Below are 22,930 nucleotides of genomic sequence, written 5' to 3'. Positions count from 1 at the left end.
TATTTCATTTTGAGCACAATTGATATTGAATGAAATGTTGCACTGAATGCTACCCTATGACCGTGACCTTTCCTTATACCTGTCGACTACAAAGTAATCTATTGAGGACCAAATTGGTGACACAGAATTTTTCATGCTTTTAGGTATCCTTATTTTAGGGAGGGGCCACTTTCTTAATAGTACTTATGGAGACAAAATCTTTTAAGGCAGGAAGATATGAATTTTGAAAATTGATAAATACACCATTTTTTGAGTGAAGGCGGGGACTGTGACAATTGCTTTAAAACATTTTTTGTAAGTGTTACAAAATGTGATAGAATTGTCCATTGTAAGATGATGTGTTAATATATATTTTTTTAAAACAAATCCAGGATTGTGACCAATTCTGAAAACAACTTTTCTTTTAACAATTAAAACTCACTCGTAGTTTTGGTAAAATAGTTCATTTCCTATCGACTCGCATTTTACTTTGCTCGCTCATCACTGTTAATTTTACTAATTTCAGATCCAGAAATGAATCTTCATACATGCTTCCCAGAAGGCATTGTTGTATTAAACACCTCATTGGTTGTCTGTTTGTCCACAGTTGTTTGTATGTTTGTCCATGTGCTCATACTCCTCCATACATGGGATGGCACTCCTTTGTCCACTACTGGTTGTCTATCTGTCAGTATTTGCCAGAATCAAGCCTTTTGTTTCAAGCTTTCTCAAGCTTTATATTCATTCGAGTATTACTCATCCAAGTTGAAAATTCTTTAATATTGTTGTCTGTCTAAATACTCATTACTATGTGTTTACAATCGAACACCTTTGTAACAAGGTCCTTGGGACTTTAAAAATTACTTTGTTATAACAGGTGCCTTGTATTATCAGTAATAGAAAACAAAGAAAAACAAAAAAAAACAAAGACTTGGGGCCTAACGTTTTCCTTGTTATAAGCAGGATGTTGTATTAACAGTGCTCTTCTTATCAGGGTTCCATTGTATATGTTTTGTATGTGAGAGATATCAGAGAAGGTACTCATCCTTTGCCTAGGACAAATATCATTTCCTGAAATGATAATGTTCGTAAGGTTTGCGTCATAACCATGTAATTTTTTTCGTATTATCTTTTTTTGAAGTCCACTTATATTCCTGGTATTCTATCAGATAGTGTGCCCTTCCTCTTTAATGTTATAGTCCGACAGAGTGTGCTGTTTGAACATTATAAAGGGGGGGGGGGGTATTCGTCAATCCTCACCAAGGTTTTGCTTGATGGGTGTATTCAGCATGTAAAGTGTAGTCACTTGAAAAAAATTCTGTAAATGTCTTGAAAGTTGACATTGGAGGCAATAGCACCAGTTGTCATTGGTTGTGTATGCTGCATGCTTGTGAGCTTCTTTAACAACTGATAGATATAATTCAACACCGGATACCCAAGCATAAGTGGAACAGAGAACAAAGATGTGTCAATATTCTAAAAGGCCGGAGACTGAGCGGCATGTGGAACACAGACACACCTCATTTTTCTTGTTCCGCGAGTGCAAGTGGGATAACACACGATTGGCTTCAAGCAAACTTGACGCTCAGTAGAGATGTAACCTGTATGCTGTGGTGATGTTTCAGTGGTTGTCCAAATAGGAAAAAGCACCCAGCTTAGGGAAGGAAATCTGATGCATTCCATGCAATATAGACTGTGAATTATGGGATAATACTAGCCTTGATCCAAGATCTGGTTGTTCCTCCCTCATACAGCTGGTCCCCGACAAGTGTGCTTAAGCAGCCGCGACAGTAGAGGTCGCTAACAACGGGATGAACCAATCCAGTCGTGGGAATTTCGGCAGCGCTACCCAGAAAATTCAGATCATACCTCAGGGGTGCTGTATTCAAGCTAATGCATGCGGTTGAGGAATGCTCGACATGTCCTGGACAGCGCTGCCAAAGTTCTCGAGATGGATTGGCAAAGCGGCTGCATTAGGGGACTAAAAATTACATCCAAGCTTGGACTAAGACTAGCATAATACCAGGCTTTACCGCCATGATGTGACCAATCAGGATCCAGGATTCAAGTTTGCTTAAAGACAAATTGTGGAATCCCTAATCTGTAACTGGTATCACATGGAATTTGACCCTTGGGTGCTGCTCCTCATCAAATTGGCATTGATAACTAATAGACTAATGGTTGTCCCTTTTCTTTTCCTTTTTTTTTGTAACTGTTAGAATTCTTTTTGAAGCTTTTTATAGTCCAGTTTTAAATGGTATGTTGTTACTAAGGTCATTGAGAATTCTGTTTCTAATTTGTTGCATTGTTTGTTTTCGTCAGGAGTCAGAGGCCGGTCTGCAGAGGAAAATGAGCAAAGTGCGCCCTCGCTCTGTGATAATGAAAGGTATAAAACCTTGAAAGACCATCTGGTTGGCCGATTCGTTATTATCTGCATATTTTTCTTGTGATTTTTTTTTTATAAATTGATTTCCATGAAATTTACATCTTCATGACCACAAAAGTGACATCATCTGAGTTGAATTCTCGAAACTTTTTGCAATTCAGTTGTAAAATATTGTGAGACTGGTTCATAGTTTGCTGAGATCAGTCTTAAATTTTTAACTGTTTTCCTCATTTTACTGTGCAGTTAGCAAGAGTCATGCTGTTGTGGATTGCAAGAACAGGCACTCCTTTTCTTTACTAACATGTTGCCCCATGGATTTGCATGTTAAAATTCCCCGACCTTGACTTCTTGTCGCAGATTTTGAACTCACTCTGGCCGAGGTAGAGGAGACAGATTCTGGCGGTGACAAGCTCGAGAATGACAGCCCGGACGGCGCAGCCATCTCCAAACCTCCCCCAAGCCCCACCAAGCCCAAGTCCCCTGTCCCTAAAGTTGACAAGAAGACCGCTAAGAAAGCAGCGGCTGACACGAAGGCCCTAGATGAGGTCGCCTCGACGCAGACACTCACTGACGTGAGGAAGAATCGTGTCAAGCCTCCGCGGCAACGCCCGACCCGACCGGCCAATCCGGTGCAGAAGCCTACCCCCAGCATTACCAACGCCAACAGTGCCCCTCCTGTGGATACGGGCATCAGTGACTTCTTCTCGACCGGCTTCAACGACTTGAAGCCCGCTAAAACTGTCAGCTCGGTTGCTCCCACTGTGTGAGTTGGAAGACTGTGTTCTATTTTTCCTTTGTTTTTCCCAGATGTGTTTTTACATCATACATTTTGGGTTTCATGATTTAAACTCCAAAACATTTGAGCATCGAAATCTGAATGATCAATTATTCGACATCTTACCAAATTCATTGTTGGTGAATGCTGTGTACTCTTCAAAATTGTACTTGCTTTTCAAGTTACTTTTTTTTTTAGTGAAGAACCAATAAATCTCTCTCATAGGACACTACCTTCGTAGGCAAATTGCAACTGGGCAATTCCACGGTTACTCACGTTACATTTTTGATGTACTTTTGAGTTTCCTTGGGCTGTATTTACCTTACTGAAAAGGTTTAATAACTGTTATCCCCATGGTAGATAGAGTAGACCTAGACCTACCTAAGCACCAAAAATGACATCCAGAAAAATATGTTGTGTATGATAAACAAGACGCACAAAATCAGTTACTCACGTTACATAACGTGAATAATTTTGTGTGTCTTGTTTATCATACATAACACATTTTTCTGAATGTCATCTTTGGTGCTTAGGTAAGTCTAGGTCTACTCTATCTACCATGGGGATAATAGTTATTAAACCTTTTCAGTAAGGTAATTACAGCCCAAGGAAACTCAAAAGTACATCAAAAATGTAACGTGAGTAACCGTGGAATTGCCCATCTGCATATTCAACGCCATCGGGTGCATGTGTGCAAAATGTTCTATACGCGCGCATGTTGCTTGAAATTTCTTTGAAATACAGTGCAGCCGATGCACGTCCTGAAAATTTGACACCAAATGCTGATGCACAGGGCAATTTGTAGGACGTGACGTCATTTAAGAGAGCCTACACTGTAAACAACTGCACTCTAATGGGAGGGAATAAAAAGGCTGGCCAGGCTTGGCCTTTGAACAGCCTGGCCCAGGAAAAGATGGGAACCCGGGGGCTCCTGTAATCCCAATACTGGCTGCTTGGAAGCCTGGCTTTATGGGCTACGTGCACAAGTACCCTTTCAACGGGCAGAAAAGGAGAGGTGGGGGAGACCTATACTGGTTCCTGGTCCATCCACTGCGTATTTCGAACGATCCAAAGTTATTGGGGGAATTAGTCTGGGAGACCATCGCAAGTTAAATTCGACGACGCCTGACGCTCATGCTAAGACGCTAGGGCTAATAGCTTTGGTACATTCAGGAAGTCATGCATACTTCGCGCACAAACACAGTGCGCACGTGCTGGGTGTCCCATCCACACGGCTCTCAAAAGTGGTAAAAACACGCCCTCTTTTGTTGGCGAACAGAGCCCACTAAGTAACAGCAGCTCTACTGTGAGATTTTTCAGAGTTGACGATGTGAAGATTTTTGGCCCAAAGGTCCGGGCTGGCCATACTTTTTAACGGCAAAGCCCAACCAGCCATATCACTGCTTTCCACGAAAACTTGGTTCATATTTTGTTGCCATGCTTGCAGAAACAACATCGGATCCCCTGAACTCAAACCCAAGAGGAAAGGGCTGTTCCAAAAGAAAGACAAGAAAGTTGATGAGAAACCCAAGAAAGAGGAGCATGTAAAGACAAAGAAGTAAGTCTTGGTAAAAAATAACCTATATCTTAGCTTTATATTGCCACAAGTACATGTATATCACTGATATATTGTAAAGGACAGGGTTTTTTTTGCAAACAAAAATATACCTGTAGTTGAGTTACTCTGACGTTAGATCGTAAAAATAATATACCCTCCATGTACAAAATCCTGCAAAAATCTCATGGAACCATCCATTTTTATCAATGTGAAATGCCAGCTGTTAATATACAACATTTGCTTTTGCTGTAACTTTCAGAAATAACTGGATTTGCAGGATTAGGTTGTTATACAAAATATTGTTACACTGACTTGTTTTACGTTTTGGGTTCGTGAATGCTGAAAAAAAAATAGAAAGCCATCATGTTCTTGTTGTCTGTATCCCAGACCTCACTTAATACAAAACCGAGCAATTTATAGACTTTGGGGAATTGTAATGTCTGAGAATCAGTCTAGCAGGCTTGTACCCCCTCACAGGTCTGTAATCAATTGCAAAGAAAATGCAGAATAACTAAATATGAAAAATCAGGAGTTGTTTTAAAAAAAAAAAAAAACACTTTACTTGAAAATGTCAGCACACCTGGAGCCATGATTTTACAGGATGCTTTAGACTGTCAATCTCTAAACAGTCCAGTAAAGTATTTTGTTATTATTTGATCATTTTGTTTTTGATGTTTGCAAATGTTGTATCTTCCCTTTAACTTACACTTTTCCCCTCTTGCTTCAGTGTTATCAGTGAAACTCGGTTGGTTTGTTGCTCTCAGTAACAGCACTCTCTGCACAAACTTTGTGACTCCAAGTAAAAGACCAACAAAGGTTGGATCTAAAAAGAAAAGAAAAAAGTGTAACCTTTTTGGGGCTTGTTTTTTAGACGGAAGCTTATGACCGTGGGTTGTTGTTGGCATCCGTCTGTCTCGGAAGACAATGGAGTATCTGTGCCTTGGTCAGTCCGTTGTACTTGCACAGCGCCTGCTGTGGCTGTAGATCCCAATGCGGGAGCCACAGATCCTTTGGCATTTGCTGCAGGTGTAGTTGGTGGTGGTGGCGACGGGAGCTGCCTGAAGCCTCTGCCGCCTGCGGGTCCTCCTTTCTTCCCACTGACTCTTCCTCCTCTCCTCGGCTTGCAGGAGAGGAGGAAGAGTCAGTACCCACTGAGTAAAACACCTTTGTTTTTTCTCTTGCTTGTAGGTTTGGGGGGTTCAAGGGGATGTTCAAGAAGAAGCACTCCCTGCCAAGTTCAGATGAAGTGGAGCATCCAGCTGCGGCAGACACAAGGCAGGACAGCCAGCCTCATGTAGCTCCCAAGGTGTCAGAACCTGCTGTTCCTAAAGAGGGTAGGGCAGAGGAAACTTGAAATGGCCTGTGCTTGTTGTTTGTGTTTGGCTGATGATTAATAAGGGTATAAATGCGTGCTTGGCTGGTTTTTAACACTATATGTTTAAGACCGATTGGAGTCTGGATGCTGATCAGCGAGGGTCATTATCAGCATCCAGACTCCAACCAGTCTTAAACATAGTGTTTAATACCAGCCAAGCACATGGGTTTTCCGGATCCCCTGAACTCAAGCCCAAGAAGAAAGGGCTGTTCCAAAAGAAAGAAAAGAAAGTTGAATCCTCACGTTGATGTGTGTATTTTGTGTTTGTGGTTTTGAAAAATGAACAATGTTGTTGCTTATCACTGATGCATTACAAATACTCTCCTTTTATTTACCGTCTGAAAACTTTAATCTAATGCTGGATATATGGACTTCTAATATTTTTTTTACAATTTTTTTCCCTTGTAGAAATCAAGATACCAGAGAAAGAGCCACAACCCAAGGTGGTTGAGAAGAAAGCACTACGCTTGCCAACCCAGCGGTCTCTCAAGACTGCCACCACGCCAGCCAAGAAGCCGGAGCCTGAGGCTGAAACCCCAGAGGCGGCAGCTGAAACCCCGGCCCCAGAAGCAACCCCAGAGGCCAAGGTTAACAAGACCAAGGAGGAACCGGAGAAAGTCATCGAAGAGGCTCCCAGTAAGGATGAGGAGACCGTTCCAGAAGACGGCAACAAGGCAGCTGAAGACAGTGCTCAGAAGGAAACTGATGACAAGCAGGAGGAGAAAGAAGCAGATACTAAAGAGGAGGAGGCCAAGACTGAAGAAGCGAAGGAGGAAGACAAGAAAGAGGAAGTGAAGAAGCCCGTGCCTGAGATGAGGAAGCCTGGCCTGGCTGGTGCCCAGATGCTGGGTGGGGCCAACATGCTCATGGAGATGAAACTCAAGGCTTCCAACCGTAAAAGCAGGGTGAGCGTGAGGCCGAGTTGTAGTCATATACCATGAACAAGTCAATTCACAAGTCAGTCACAAGAAACAGGGGATATGGGGTGACACAGGAATGCCTTTAGTGAATCAGGCATGAGAATCTTCCTGTTTAAACAGGAAGTCCTGTTTTTTGTTTTTTTGGTGCCCGAATTTCCGCGTTTTTATTTATTTTGAGCCTGTTTTGGGCTTCTTTGCCAAATCTTTTTTCTGTTTTTACACAAGTTTCCTGTTTTTTCATTCACGTCTGTTCACCTCTGGAACTAGTTTGTTCATTTTCCAATACCTCGGGGAGCAAATATCGACTATCCACCCTCAGACCATGTTATATTTGTATACCATAATCTTTTCCCTCAGCTTTCTTTTTTTACCTAAAGCAAAGTTCACCTTTCTTTAAAACTCCAGTTACCTTCCTATTCAATGTACAATTTATTTTTGTGACATTTGGTACATATTTACTAGGCACTGTTGGGGCCACTACTGAATCATTGGTGACCATATGCCTTTTTTACTCGAGCACTTTTCTTTTGGTTTCTAGATATACACTATAATCTTTAGCAAGCTTCGAAGCTTAGCATGGTGGGCACGTACATTTGCGTAACGTGTTGCATGTCCAGCAGGTCCCTGCATATTGGCTATTATTTAATGTAGGCTATTTAATTTCGGATTCGTCTGGAATGCAGAAATAGCAGGCCAGCTAGGACATCCAGACAGCTGGTATTCATTAAGCGCTGTGTTTCCCAGCAGGAAAACACACTGGGCTCTTCCAATTATCACTGTTTGACATCCTTCTCGCCTGCAGGAATTACTGGACAGTCAGGCCCCGAAGGTTGAGGACCAAACCAAAGAAAAACCAGACGCAGCTCCAGTAGCTCCAAGCTCTCCTGAGAAACCCGTGCCAAGCCTGAAGCTTCCGCTTCCCAAGGCAACCGCTCCGGGACCTACCTCTCCGAGTGGTGGAGTCAAATCACCAACGTCAGCACCCAAGGTTTCTGCTGTGAAGCCATTGGTGTCACCCAGGGGGGTCAAGTCTCCATTGGAGAGCCCCAGGAAGTCGCCCCTTGAGAAGGCGCCTTCCAATCAGCTGCCTCCAGAGTCAAGTGAGTCTAAAGTCCTCCGACAGACTCCCAAAGAGGATGTCACCAAAACCCTGTCGGAACCCGCCAAATCCACCAAGGCAGCGGAGAACGAGAAGCCGAAAATAGAGAAGGAGAAGCCAGCGATCAAGAAACGACCACTCTCCGCAAAGATTGATTCGCCTTTGGAGAAGAGCCCCGCCTCGCCTCCGATCACGCCAGAGATGCCGTTGAAATCAGAGACAGGTCTTAAACCCTCTAGCCTGAAAAGGAACTCCACTGAGGCGAAAGGGAAGGTCGAGGATCGGCCGGAGAGTCCTGAGAAGAAACCTAATGGAACGGATGCCTCCAGACCAGCTTCAAGACCGACCTCTATCGCTGAAGACAAACACATGGAAGCAGGTGCTCCAAAGCCCAGTGGACCCTCAGTGTCACCTTTACCTAAACCACGACCTGGAAAGCGGCCCATTTCCATCAACAAATCTGAAAGTGAGTTGATTGAAAATTTCTCTTGATTGCGGATATGAAAGTCTCATTTAGTCATCTCTTGTTGTTCATGCTGTCACTACATTTTAAAGATGTCACTTGTGCACTTACAAAGCGCACTGTAGTGACCCTGCTTGGCAAGATGATTTTAAGTTTTGAAGTCAGTTGCAAACCTTTCAAAGCTTCAAGCAACCAAAAATCCTGTATTAAAAACACTTGTATTCAAAAACACTTTTATTTTAACACTCTCCCGTTCATGGTGTATAAAGTCAAAAATTAATGTTGTCTTTTTATGTTTGCATTCATTCTGTGACACAAGATCAAAATTTACGGAAGGCTAGCGCACCTGCTGTCCATGTGACGCTTCCTTCATCGAGCCCGGACTCCAAGCCTTTGGATTCGACACAGGAGAAGCCACCGCAAAAGGCCTCCTCCCTATACAAGCCCCCACCAAGTAAGAACTGATCCTAAATGAAGTGATCTCATAAGTCTTGTATATTCACGACCCAGCTGGTCAATAGTCTGTCTCGTTTAGTCTTAGCGCTATATTGAATTACTATTGCCCTAGCTCGATGTACAAAATGATGCCCGCTGGGCGCATCCATGTTTGTGCACAAAACTATGAAAAACGGAAAAATTTGTACAGCTTTTGTATGGCCACTTGCGTATCTGCGTTTGAATAGTATACAGGTGCGTTATCGAAGCCAATACGCCCAAAAAAACGAAACACACGATCAGCAAATGAGCGTTTCATTTTGCTCTTCGCAAACAGCGTAAATACGCGCTCGTATCTGCTGCAGATGATTTTTGCCGTTAAGTTTTTGAATCGTCATGATGTGCTTAAGTTGTTTGCGTATGTTCTACTTGCGCATTGCATTTAGAGTACACTTTCAAAAGTCACTGTCAAAATTACCGGCGGCCCAATTTTTGGACCGAAGCTGATAGCCTATACCACTTTTGTATTGCTAGAAGAAAAAAAAACAATGTGTAAAACAAAAATGTATTTTCAGTGTAAAACTTGAAAATAACATAAACCACATCTGAAAATAAAAAATTCCATCAAACTAAATTTGTCTTCACTGTATATATATTGCAGCCGTTGCAAGCAAACCTCGGTCCAGGTCCATGGACCCGGTAACCACCAAGTTTGAACCCAAGCAATCCCTAGAGGTCAAAGTTGAGCCCTTACTGGAAGTACCAAGTCATGCTGGGAAGCGTGACTCCGTACTTTCCAAGAGTAGTGATGACGGTGACATGGAAGACCCAGATCAGCACAGCGCCCTCTAGCTCTAGGCAGAGTCATTTTATTGTTGGTAGGCCACATGGCGAAACTGTCAAGGAAATAGTTGTTTTTGTTAGTAATGTTTAATACGGAACAAATATTCTGTGATTAAGTTTATTTGTACATATCTGTAAAAATCTATACCGTTGGATAGTTGCTTAAAAAGTAGTAGTAGAAAAAAGTTCTTTGAAATATTTGTTTTGAGACCTAAAAACAGTGTTTTCTGGAATAAGGTACGGTGAAGCTACAATCTCCATAAAAGAAGATGTTTACGTCTTACTCGCGAGCTGGACTTTCCATTATACGTGTCTAGCAAGAGGGGTGTTTCGAAAAACAGAAAGTTAAATTGTTCAACAAATTTTTTTTTTAGTTTTTGACTTGTGGACCGAAAAGTTTTGATTTTTTGACCGAAAATGTCTTTATGAATGGTTCTCCTCGGGTAATTATCAGCATTCCAGACTCCAACCAGTCTTAAACATAGTGTTCAAGACCTCCCAAGCACTTAATTAAATTATTCCCTTATTATATCAAACCTGTAATGTAGCATGTTGTTATGTGACTTTTCCAAGTTAGTCGGGGCACAAATGCAAAAAGTGCCTGTTTTTAAAACAAACTTATATAGACAAAAGAACAGAAATGGAGAAAAAAAATTCATCGTGCATTATCCAGAAAGGGCCAGTTGTTGATGTAATTCCAATACTGATGTAGAAGTGTTAAGGACTATGAATGGTCGAAGTCCATTCCCGTTGATATTTTTGTACGTATTAGGATGTACAATGTAGGCTTCTTTGATCCCGGCTATGCAATTCCAAGTGATATTTCCAGATTCTGATATTTTTTAACTCCTTGCCTTGTGAATTGTGATAATGTGGTCTGTTTTTACTAAATTATAAATTAATAAAGTATGAGGTTTATTTTTGGAGAGGTTTCGATTTGCGAAAAACTTATCTTGCATCTGTTAACATGAAGAAATGGAATACAGAAAGGAATTTACCAGAAAAGAAAAAGAAAAAAAATTGCTGTATCTTTTTATATATCTTTTGAAGTGTAAGCTTGCATCACCGTCTGATACATTAAACACATTCCTATAGGACTTTAATCATCGGTTTTCTTAACTTTAATATATGACTGACTAAAACCCAAATCTTCCTAGATCACTTTTTTTAATGCCTGGTATCTTGGTGAATATTGTCAAAGAATATAAGTACCCAAACTTCAATGTTACTATCCTCATATTCGGTATCGTTCGACTTGAAACCATTCCACGTACTTTTGACTTTTAGTCTTCTAATCGGCAAGGTGTGATTGTGAAAGTTTGAAATTACCAAGTTTAGAGGCACTATGTAGGAACTATGGCTGTGCATCAGAACTGGGTATCCAAGAACCCGGCCGCTGATGTCAGGAACCGGTTCCAGATTATGGGATCGGGTACCCCTAACCAACTTTACATATTACTTGGTAACAATGAAAACGACAATGAAAAAGAAAGGTTGTGAATGTCGTTTGTGGAGAATTTTCAAACTGACAACCCCCGTAAAAGCTACATGTAGTGAGCTCACTGTACCGATTTGTACCTTGCTGTATTGACACATCGATGTGGTAGTATTATGCGGACCAAATATGAACAATCTGTATATAACAACTTCCAAGAATTAAACTTTGGGGTTTGGGTTTCTTTAACGGGTACCCAGATACCCGGTTTTTTTTCAATTGGGTACCCGATTCCGGTGGTACCCGTAAATGCACACCCCGGGAGGAATATTGGCAATTGTCTGTAAACAAACCTACCGATTTAATGAGAAATACCTTGAAGATAAGCATGGTACAAAATTAGATTTGTGAAATTACTTCGCCTGAAATGTTACTGTTCGGAAGAAAACAATCCAGGTGTGCCTGAGTGCACACTCTGTTTTCATATGTTAACAACGAAATCCAAACATGAGACTCAACAAAGTTTGCACACGTTTTCTCTGTTGTTTTTTCACTTCAAAATGCATCGTTGTGGCTGAGCTAAAACTTCTAAATGTTAATTGTTATTCACCCTATTTTGGGCAATTCAGCTAAGAAAAAAATTCACACAAAAAAACAAGTGACTCTACTTACCTTTTATATTCTTGCTTTTTCTTGCTTACTCCACATTGGGAATAAACTTCCCTGTCAACTTTGAGAATTTCTGACTGTGAATTGAACGAGTTTATATTCTAGTGCGAATATATTCCATGGAGAGTTGGAATCATGTTTGCAAAAAAAATTTAAAAATAAAGTAAAGTCACATTTTGATTTTGCGAGAAAAATGCCTCATTTTGAAATACAAGACTTACCAAGAATGATAAATCAAGCATTCGCCCATGTTTTTATCCTGTATGTTATTTTCAATCCATTTTTGTTGATAACAGTCTAAATTTCCAAATTCTCTTTCTAGCTTTCAGCAAATTTGTACAGTTGCTTCCATATTTGGTAGAAAACATACAAGCTTGGTGTTTATCATTCCTTGTATTATTCTGCATTCCTGTACTTCCTGATTCCGCTTTTAGAAATTTGTTTTTAGAAATTTGTTTTGTTCACAAAAAAATATCTATGCATGCAAAAGCCACCCTGACTCGTTGATTAATATTATGAGCAGGTTTATTTTTGTAAATACCTATAATTTTGTATTTGTAAACATTTCCAACATTAAAAGGTTTTAAAACCTTTTTGGGGGGGGGGAAATCATGAATGAAAGTCCATGTTAGCATAGAAGATGCATGCTAAAGAGCATTACAAATTCAAACCGATTACATGTTAATATAATTAAAGTAGAAAAGGCTAGTTTATATTTAAAAAAAATAAAAATAAAGGAAATGGACCTAATACCTATTGTCTTGTTTAAATTAAAAACCTTGTATTGCTTCATATGCGTTTGTCTTAGATTTTCGTTATCCTTTGTTGGCATACAGGAAAGTGAACAACTTAAGTATTCCAGTACTCGTAATATGAGAGGAAGTTTCACAATAAGAATTAAGTATTTTTATTGTCTATCTTTATTGCTTGATTGTGTATATAGATTCCAACGTAGATTTTGGAAGAAATATTCATTTATTTATTGGTCCATTTTTCCTTGAGAAATTTGTACCCTTCTTTCGTCTGGAAGAAAATATGCAAAAAAGTAACCGTTGTTAGACGACAACATTATAATGGCATGGTAATTAATGAGGCATTTGTTTGTCAGTATTGAGCTAGTTTGTTTATGATAATAGCCTACAATTTGTGGTTTTTAAGCTTTGCAATGACAATGAAGGTCCACACCTTTTTTTTCACAGAGTTTGTTTTGACAGGGTTTTTTAATAGACAGTATTTGACAATTAGATTTGTCATGACTTTATTTGTTACTCCTTTGTGTATTTTAGGATGGGAATTTTGCAGTCGGCATTGTTGCCAATCTTTTTTTAAACATTTTTTGGGAGTTTTATACAATGTTATTCACATTTTACAATTGAAGAGTTACAAGTCATGTGACTTACCAGTAACAATCTGGTGTGAAATAATTGATGATCGTGACTTACGCTTGATTGCACTTTGATTGGTAGACTTTTGACTTCAATGTAGCTTGAGGTACATGTATTATTTAACTTTCAAATTATTTGATTTGTATGATCAAATACAGTCATTGGTTTGAGCAAAAGAAGATAGAACAAGAATGTAATTTTCCCGTAATGAAACCGAGTGGTTCTTGTAGAAACGAAATTCAAATATACAGTGGTTCTTCCAATAAGGCAGGGTGCTATTTTTCAATTATTTTCCTATAGGCCTTCACTTCATTTTAATAGTTAAAAGTCACCAGAGGAAAAGTATATTTTATAACAAATTAGCAAATAACCATCACCCCTTGAAATAAAAAAACGAAAATATTTGTACATAAAATAAAACAACACTATTCCAGACTTTCTATAACTTGAAAGAAGAAAATTAAAGAATGTAGATTGTTGTGCATGAAGAGTTTATAGATTCTTTTTTTTTTTTTTATTGAAGAATATCGTTGTTAAGTAGCATTGTGTATTCCTTTGTTGTAATTACAATTTTCTTTGTGTAGATTTTTGCTGTTTTGACGTTATCAATATAATGTGGTGCATGTAGTTTTGAAAATCTACGTTCGTGAATGTGCAGCTATACAAAGTTGACCAACACTCGTAAAGTGTCCTTTAAATAGGTTAGTTTCTTATGATTTATGTTTTTAAAGGTTTAAACATTGGTACAAAGTATTACCACCAAGAACGTAACAAACATTTTTTTGTGAAAAGTGAATCACGGGACCACAAAACTCATAAAACAGCAAATTGGATTTTGTTACAAAACTAACTTTGTAATTTAAATAACTTTGTAATGTAATGTGTACAAGTGAAGCAAGTGAGATGTACATGCCTTTTGTATATGTAATGCAATTTAAATGGATGCGACTTTATCCTCGATATTTTGGGGGGTTTTTTAGTGGATAGTCAGAAGAAGTACAAGAATATCTAACTGTAATTATTCTTGGCTTTAATTTTACTATGGATAATTATGTCAAGAAAAAGTATAGCATATTCCATGAGTTTACTCGTATTTTTTTAAAATTTTTGTACAGACTTAAAACTGGTGTCCATTCAGTTATTCCAATTAATAACATTTTTGTCTTTTATTTTTTGAGTAAGCGGCAACTCACATTTAGATTGAAATGATTCAATGAAATGTTTGATTGTTTCCCCATATCACTGAAAAATCATTTGTATACTGTAACCCCTAGGGCCCCTACACTCTGAAAAAAAGAAGACAAAACCCTAGTGAAATTTTGACGAGAAAACTTTCGAATTTGCATCAAGCTGACTTAAGTCAGCCGATACCAGTTTGCCATTTTTTTCCTAGTCAAATCTTAGGGAGTATTGTATCCTCTCAAATATAGGCCTTTCCGGGTTAAATATTATGTAACTGTAATTATGCTGTTTGAATATTAAGGGTAATATTATTTAAAATAGTTTTGTACACAAAAAGTGAAACTGAAAAATGGCAGGCTTTTGTCATTGCATGTATTATTCAAAAATGTACGCAGAGCTCTTTTTGTATTTGAATCAATAAATATTATTTTACCATGACAGTGCTTCATGTAATATTTGTTCAGTTATATTTTCAGTACATTTGAGATACTTGTGGAACTGCAGGTGTAAATGCTATAAATGAAATGCAAAAAATTATATTAATAATTTTGACATTTGCATTACATTCTTGGTATGAATGACAAACAACTGGTATAATTTATGCACAAACCTAATTACGGGGCAGTGAGTCAAACTTTCAACTACATGAATGTGTTTAATCAATTATTTCCAAAATTAATCAATCATCATTCACATAGGCCTAATGCACAGAATATGAGAAATACGAGAATCATAAGAGCAATTTTAAAAGCTTGAAAAAAAAATTCTTGAAGTTTCAGTGGATTCAAAGCATGCATTGGGTTGGTCAGTGACCATGCATTTAATCGCAAGTGAAAACTTGATAGGACTGATCAAAGAAAACAAGGTTTTGCGACTCACAAAAATGCTGACATGTATTTCCAAATTCCATGGCTTATACCCAAAAACTGACAAAATTGTGCTCGTTTGGTCGTACTGAAGCGTCGCTTGTACATATTCCCCCACGGGGCGCTAGCCATTCGCTTTCCCACAGTATCTTGCGACCGCTCACAGCGACACGTCTGGTATGGGCTGCCGGAAACTCTGGAAAGGCGTGTTTTTCAAGAGCTGCAATATTGCCCTTTTGTCTCCCTAAGCCATTAATACTGCACTTTTGGTGCAGTTTGGCAGGAAGATTTTGCAAAGCAGTGCTTGCCCTCGGCAACTCACTCCTCCGTTATTGACACAATTTCCACCCGACGGTCAGCCGTGCTGCTCCTCCTCATTGTCGAGCGAGGGTCCGCTCATAAGTCCCACTCCTCATAAGTCCGACAAAATCGCATCCCCCAACCAAATAAAGGCCCATAAGTCCGACGCCTCATAGATCCGACGCCTCATAAGTCCGACGCCTCATAGATCCGACGCCTCCATAGGTCCAACGCCTCGTATACGCTTCGGTTTTTTTCGGCGTCGGACTTATGAGGCGGCCGGAATTTTATGGCTCATAAGTCCGACGCCTCAATGAGGCGTCGGACCTATGAGGCGTCGGACTTATGATACGGCCCCGTCAACCGGAGATGAGTCTGCCCAACCTCGGCAGCTAGCTCTCCCCATAATTGGCAGCAGATTTACGGTTGCCCCATCTCGGCAATTCGCACTCCGGAACGCGGGTAAGTCGCGGTTATTTTGCCTACATCTCATCGACCCGCGCTGTTCCCGTTATTTTACACCGTCAAACGGAGCTGTACGTGCCGGTGCGTCAGTAGCCGGAGCGCCCGGAAACTCACGGGTATTGATCTGTAGGCATTTCGGGTCATTGTTGATGTTGTCGCTCCACTTTTTCTTTGGGTGGGCACGTGGGTAGTTGCCAGGGATCTGGTAGTCGAGGATTTTTCTTGGCCAGCTGTCCTCATTCATATGCTGGAGGTGACCAAACCATCGAAGGCGACCCGACGAGCCACCTCATCGGCAACAGACAGACGACAGACGGAGTTGGCGCCTTAGCTCAGCCATGGATTTCCTGCTCTACAGCTTTGCTGAACAAATCTATCTGGTCATGGCGTTATCGTTGCGGGTAAGGCGGTAGATGTCGTAAGCAGTTACTGGCCATGTTTCACTCGCATACAAAAGAGCGCCTTGCACACAGGTATTATAGGACATAACCCCTGACAGTGTATGGAGATCCCCTTGTTGGTCAGAACTCAGAACTGGTAGCAGATCGTGAAAGTGCTTCTAGGGCGTGCGTACCCTTGCAGCTGTAGCGTCAAAGCAACCACCTGACTGACTTATGACACTCCCAAGATAACAGAAGGAATCCACCACCCGAAGAGTGTCATTACCCAAAACTAGATTAGCAATGCCAGGTGTCTGAGGGTTGACATTCCCAGAACACACCTTAAACTTGAGATTTGGATCTTGTTTGAGTTACTGCCGACTCCTTTCTTGCAGACGGCACATGGCCACTTTAAGGGTCAGATTTAGGTTGGCCACCACGCCTACTGCAGAGGATTTTGTTTCGGACATGATGACAGGAAGACCCTTGACTCAAGATTATGTTAACGTCCAGACAGAGAGAATTTGTTGTGCTCCTCGATGGTCTACCGTTATCACCAGATCGTCAGCATACAGCAGTTCCCAAGGGCAACCTGTTTGGAACTCTTGCGACAGTGCCTCCAGGAATATTATGAAGAGCAGAGGACTGAGCACGGATCGACCCTTGATGACTGTGGGAAATAAATTGTAGCAAATGGCTATTGTATTCTATAGTAATGCTCTACAGGTAGGCCTAAGTACTCGCAAGTACAATCGGCCCATTTCCTTCGGTACCATATTGACTTCTGATAATAGTTAGGAAGAGCCACCACATCGATAAGCCGAACAATTCCGAAGCTACTAGACAATGCCATCAAACAATAACCACAAAACATGTTTTTGTACTTCGTTTGCATGGTTTTAAAATTGTCGAATGACTTTTTGTGTTTATAGCCTTTAACACGTTTAAGTGAAGAGCGAAAACCCATTGATCAATTTAAATTTACGTAAGTCTTAAGCCACAAATATGACCTTGTTTTTCTCACAGGAAATACAACACTAATGCGGGTTTGTCTAATCATGGAATTATAAGATGGATTGTTAATTTTATTTTGGAGGGTACGACAATTCAGGTTTTTTTTGTGTAAATCGCGTGATTCGCTGGAACTTTTTTGGATGTTGGAGATGACAACTTTTCACAAAGACTTTAAAGAACACTTGATAAACTTTGATAGTGACCCGTAAAATCGAAAAAAAAAGTGGTTCATTGAATCCCATATATGTCCACCGTCGGATATGTGTCACGTACGTGGCTTGTAAATACAGGGTCCAATGTTTGAAGGTCACGAATTTCGTAACTATGAACGTTACTCAGCAATTTGTGTACAGATTAAATAAAAACAGTACATTGTATTCCAGAACGTTGACAATAAATTAGATACACATACACCAAGTATTCAAAACTGTTTTATAGTGTCTATATTTTTGCTCATACGAAATGTATTTACACAGTGCCTGATGTCTTCGTAATTCCTGCCCGTAAGCCAAATAATTACTCTGACTAACACAAACCATTGAACATTACTCTGTTCCTGATCCAAAATGGATGCTCAACAAGGCGAGCAAACGCCACAGCAGCCCCAATTAGCAGAGGGACAAAGTACCGAGGAATCTAAGCAGACAACCCATCAGTCCAAGGGTCCACGGACTGACGCTGGCTGGGCTTGGGTGGTTCTATGCGGTGCCTTCATGGTGTACTTCACCACGATGGGTTTCGCGATGTCTATTAGTGTGTATCTGCCCGTTTGGATGGATTATTTGGAGGCTGACGCGGCGACCACAAGCTTGGTTATATCCATGTGTACACTATCGAGGGGAATTTCTGGTGAGTAGTGTCATCATCGAAAGAACTGAAACTTCACAGCTGTTCATACCATTTTTGCCTTTCTTCAATGCACTCGACCAACCCCTACCCCCAGTTCTTGGGTCAGGTTTATACAACGAAAAAAGGAAACTAGGCTGGGAAAAGCACAAATTCATTATCCTTTCGTTGAATATTGAAAGTAACGTCAAAAGGTGTTTTTTATTTTCTCTCCAAACCGCAACGAATTGTCGTATAGGTCCCTTGTCAAGTGCACTTTGCACCAAGTTTGGACCCCGCAAAGTGACAATTGTGGGCGGAGTTATCACAGCAGGAGGGATAGCCTTAATGTCACTGTCCCCATCCATCACAGTCCTGATTCTGTTGAGTTCAATACCGGGTAAGAGCTTTGTCTTGTATTTTCATTTATGCACATACCATAGAGAATCGTCCATTGATATTAAATTGTGTCAACTTTATACATTTGTATTTTCATTTTTGATAAGAAACAAATGGAGCATGTCTTATGCAGACCAACCGATTCTTGTTTTCCATATATTTCTTTCGTTTGCCCCGAATCAAGAAATGTGTCAAGAACATGATCATTAATGACATTTTCACAAAAGAAGATCGCGGTATCCTGTTAACAAAAAAAGGAGCTTTTCTTTCGTTCAAATGTTGGATTTTTGGGTCAACACTGCCTTTTTTTATGAATGTCTAGCAATAGTACGAATATCTGGCACAAAAAGAAAACGAAAACGTTACTAAATTAATTCAAAGGGAACGTTTAAAATTCATGATTACAAATTTTAACATTTTTCTATCTTACGCTATACCGGGTCATAACTCACAGCTCTTTTTTATTGCAGACAAGTTTTTAACTAACATTGATAGGAACACGGTCTACTTGCCAATAGCGTTGATCGGTATAACGTACTGAATACAATGCCGATACACATTTCTTCTTTTTGTTCTGGGAATAATCGTCTTGATTTCGTTCTATCTAGGATTGGGTATCAGCTTCGCATTTGTCTCCACTATGCAAGTGCTGGGTTTGTACTTCCACAAAAGGTACACTCTTGCTGTTGGAATAGCTTTGGCGGGAATCAGCATAGGCCAACTGGCTTTTCCTGCATTGATCACACTCTTCATTGATACGTATGGCTGGAAGGGATCCATCCTTATAACATCAGCAATCACTTTTCACATATGCGCCGCGGGGGCACTCATGAGGCCAGTTACTCGCAAGAAGAGGCAAAAGACAGGGACAGAGGAGAAGGAAGAAAAAACAAACGAGTCTGTCAAGGAGGAACAAGATTCGCAACCGGGTGACCAGGTAGACATCGGAGATAACGAAGGCAGTGATGGTTCTAGTGATAGGTCTGATGCCAACAGCAATGGTGACTTCTCAGATGAAATTAATGAGGAGCAAAGTGATGACGAAGACGTCGCCGTCATTATAGCCGACACGGATGAACTTACCAACGATGGCAATGCTCCCCCGATCGAGGACTTCACATGCATCCTGGTAGCAGCAATTGAAGAGGGTGGACTTGCTCAAGTAATGGATTCCGATTCAGTTATCTCTGAGAATAAACCAACCACGTTCATTGGATATATAAATCTGCGTTGGTCTAAGATGAAGCACTTCTTGCTAGACGAGTACGGTCTCAGACGACTGGTACACAACGGCAGGTTTATGTTGATGTTGGTTGCGTATTTCTTTCAAGGTTTTGGAATGCTGAGTATCTCGTTTGTCGTGTCTCGTGCGGCATCTGTCGGTATTGATCTCGACAGGTCCGCTCTTCTGCTGTCTGTGTTTGGTGTTGGAGGCTTGATAGGCCGCATCGGTCCCGGCTGGTTCATTGATAAGAAATACATCAGTGCCATGACGGCCTACGTGTTGAGCTTAGCCGTGTACGGTGCATTTGCTGCTCTCATGCCAGCATTTGTTGCCTTCGGGCCACTGGTAGTTGTATCCGTTGTGATGGGAGTAGGAGCGGGGGGATCAGGTTCTCTGTCAATGGTCGTCATTCGTTCCCTCGTGAAGCCTGGTGATGTTGCTGCGGCCCTAGGAATCATGCTGGTTTTCGTAGCAAGTGGGATCGTCGTTGGAACCTTAGTGGGAGGTAAACTTCTGTTTCATACACTCTAAACAGTCCTTGGCCAGACTGACTCAAATTTCGGGGTTTGACTCTCTAAAAACACTCTAGTTAAATTGACTAGAAAACGTGAAACTGTTTTCTAGTTCAAATCTAAATAGGTGTTTTGTTAACAGGGTATCTGGCCTAATACCTCTTAGTGTCATACGAACTCCTGGTACCTTAACTGGGATAAAAAAAATACCTTAACGCAACTTATAGACGCTATGTAAGTCCGAATAAGCTGTCTTTCTGTGACACAGCCTACAGTGTAAATGGAAGTCGCATAATAAGTCCATCACATGACATCCACTCTCAAGTCAAACGACAGTCTATTCAATGGATTGATACCGCTGTATACCACATAAATGTGAATAACGCCCCCTAGAATATCATCTCCACTCATCCCTGTGAGCTAGAAAAAGATGGCCGCTAGCATGTGAATAAAACAGTTTATGTTTAAGTCAAAGACAAGTCTCTGTCCTTTCCTAAATGCTACTATAAAGAAGCATTACAATCCCCAAATTAGTTTACTCGTTGGATTGACTTATGATTTAACTTGTGATTAACCTGTGATAACTTCATTGTAACACTTCTATGGAGGGATCATAAACTCTTTTAAAAGTAAGTGGAAAAACAGACTTGTGGAAAACAATTATGGTGAGCAATAGGCAAAACATGTTTTACGTTTAGTACCGAACAGGGAGTCATAGCTGACCGTCCGATCGATGATCAAGTATGAAGGTTAATGTGGGAGGTATCTGTATCTATACCTGATTAACCCCTGCAGACTCGATAAGTATGCATTTCTCTTGTTTTCTTATTAGGTTTGATCTACGACAACACGAAAAGCTACGACGTTGCATTCTTCACAGGTGGGGCTATTCTACTGGTGGCTGCACTATTGGCATTTGTCGTGTACTTTCTCCAGAGGGCCCACAAGAAACGACATCTACCTGTGGCCAGGTTTTGGGCGAAGCTACCGAGAAAAATGAAACTCAAGCATCTGTCTAAGTCGGCATCCTACAAGGTCAATTCGAAACTGGCCGGTTCACAAAATGGCGACTTGGGGATAGTCAACCCCTTACACACTCTTACTCCGAGTGGTATCTTGGAAAACGACGCTATTACAACACACGGTGAAGGTGCAAATGTAGTAGTTGTGAACCCTTTATTTGAGTCCGTGGAAACTTCAAGTTCAGAGGAAAATACGACTGAGGTGTCGGCAACGGAGTGTGAACCATCTCCCGAGTTACCGATGGGAGAGTCATGCCCGGAGAGCCAGCCAAATGGGATGGACTGCCTCGCTGTCGATTCGGCAGCAATCGTCCCCATCTCGACAACACCGATAGATGCTCCTGTCTGCATCAATCAAGACACCAGGGACTCGGACACATCGTCTGATGGCTCCGAATCGGGACTGAATTGTTGCAGCGAGAGCATGGACCCTGAAAGAGGTTTCGAAAATCCCGCCTTTGACTCGGACACATCGTCTGATGGCTCCGAATCCGGACAGAGTAATTGCAGCGAGAGCATGGATCCTGAAAGAGGATTTGAAAATCCCGCCTTTGACGTCGAGACTACCGATGCGGTGTCACGTGACGACGACGAACTGACGATGGACACCAGTAACATTTCAGAATTTGACACCGACCTCTAAATCGAAAATGAAGGTCCAAAAAGGAACCATATAAGAATCATATTGTTCACGTTTGAGTGTCCCCCCACCCCCCGTAATTGTCATTATACATTTACCTCTGGGCATCACGACTTTAACATAGCCGGTGATCCCATTTTTTCAAGTACAAATTAAACATCATTTTTCCCCCGAATTTGGGTGTACATGTAGGTCTATATTTCGAAGTCAATCTGTGTTGTTAGTATTAACTAAGAATGCGGAAGGCTCTGGGTAGTTAAACCAAAGATTGTAGAAAAACTCATCTGTGTTCAACGAAGAACAAGTTTTGAATATAGGTGTACATATTAAAAGTCTTGCACAATATTGTGTAACTAACAGTTACACAATCAAGTCGGGTTTGGAATATCCCACCCCGTGGTTCAGTTTCCTACCTTTCTATGCCAATATACCCAATTGGTATACACATTTTTCAAGAGATGCAGTAATGTTTATTAGAGCATTGTTGGCTGTTGTTTTCACGTCAACGGTGCTTAGACTCCGTGACTGAAGAGATACGACTAAGGTTTTCATGGCAAGCTGATAACCCTTCTTTATGATGCAACCGTAGTGAGAGTGTTAAGTGCATATTAAACACAGCAACAAATAAATAAATAAATAAAATGGAAAGTCCTCACTCATTGGCGCAGTAATTTTGAATGTGATTGTCTGGTGATGACGTTATTTGTGTAGAGCTTTGGGATTTTTTCCAGCTACATTTTGTCACAAATACTTGTTTCACCAACTGTAGTACACACTA

General features: G+C 40.7%; 2 protein-coding genes across 3 annotated transcripts in view; both read left to right on the top strand.

Annotated features, from left to right (window-relative positions):
- LOC119739201 (F-actin-uncapping protein LRRC16A-like) overlaps positions 1 to 10,160 on the top strand; it is a 49,144-nt gene extending 38,984 nt beyond the window's left edge. For both annotated transcript variants that reach the window (XM_038214046.1, XM_038214045.1), the window contains 8 exons: positions 2,302 to 2,365; positions 2,723 to 3,128; positions 4,588 to 4,698; positions 5,887 to 6,032; positions 6,482 to 6,978; positions 7,796 to 8,558; positions 8,875 to 9,009; positions 9,652 to 10,160. In XM_038214046.1, coding sequence (XP_038069974.1) covers positions 2,302 to 2,365; positions 2,723 to 3,128; positions 4,588 to 4,698; positions 5,887 to 6,032; positions 6,482 to 6,978; positions 7,796 to 8,558; positions 8,875 to 9,009; positions 9,652 to 9,842 — 2,313 coding nt within the window. In that variant the 3' untranslated portion in view covers positions 9,843 to 10,160. The remainder of the gene's footprint in view (positions 1 to 2,301; positions 2,366 to 2,722; positions 3,129 to 4,587; positions 4,699 to 5,886; positions 6,033 to 6,481; positions 6,979 to 7,795; positions 8,559 to 8,874; positions 9,010 to 9,651) is intronic.
- A 7,935-nt stretch (positions 10,161 to 18,095) lies between these two features.
- LOC119739097 (monocarboxylate transporter 5-like) lies at positions 18,096 to 22,930 on the top strand. The gene is made up of 4 exons (XM_038213930.1): positions 18,096 to 18,378; positions 18,614 to 18,754; positions 19,362 to 20,483; positions 21,323 to 22,930. The coding sequence occupies exons 1-4, from the start codon at positions 18,096 to 18,098 to the stop codon at positions 22,153 to 22,155; spliced, it is 2,379 nt and encodes a 792-aa protein (XP_038069858.1). The 3' UTR covers positions 22,156 to 22,930.

This window comes from Patiria miniata, unplaced genomic scaffold (genome assembly GCF_015706575.1).
Source record: "Patiria miniata isolate m_02_andy unplaced genomic scaffold, ASM1570657v1 HiC_scaffold_30, whole genome shotgun sequence".
Classification (NCBI taxonomy): Eukaryota; Metazoa; Echinodermata; class Asteroidea; order Valvatida; family Asterinidae; genus Patiria; species Patiria miniata.
This window is presented reverse-complemented; position numbering and strand designations above follow the sequence as displayed.

Excerpts from the sequence above, each read along its gene's own strand:
- LOC119739097 (XM_038213930.1), top strand. The coding sequence starts at position 18,096 with ATGGATGCTCAACAAGGCGAGCAAACGCCACAGCAGCCCCAATTAGCA. Across the intron at positions 18,379-18,613 it reads ACTATCGAGGGGAATTTCTG|GTCCCTTGTCAAGTGCACTT; the intron begins GTGAGTAGTGTC and ends ATTGTCGTATAG. Across the intron at positions 18,755-19,361 it reads TCTGTTGAGTTCAATACCGG|GATTGGGTATCAGCTTCGCA; the intron begins GTAAGAGCTTTG and ends CGTTCTATCTAG.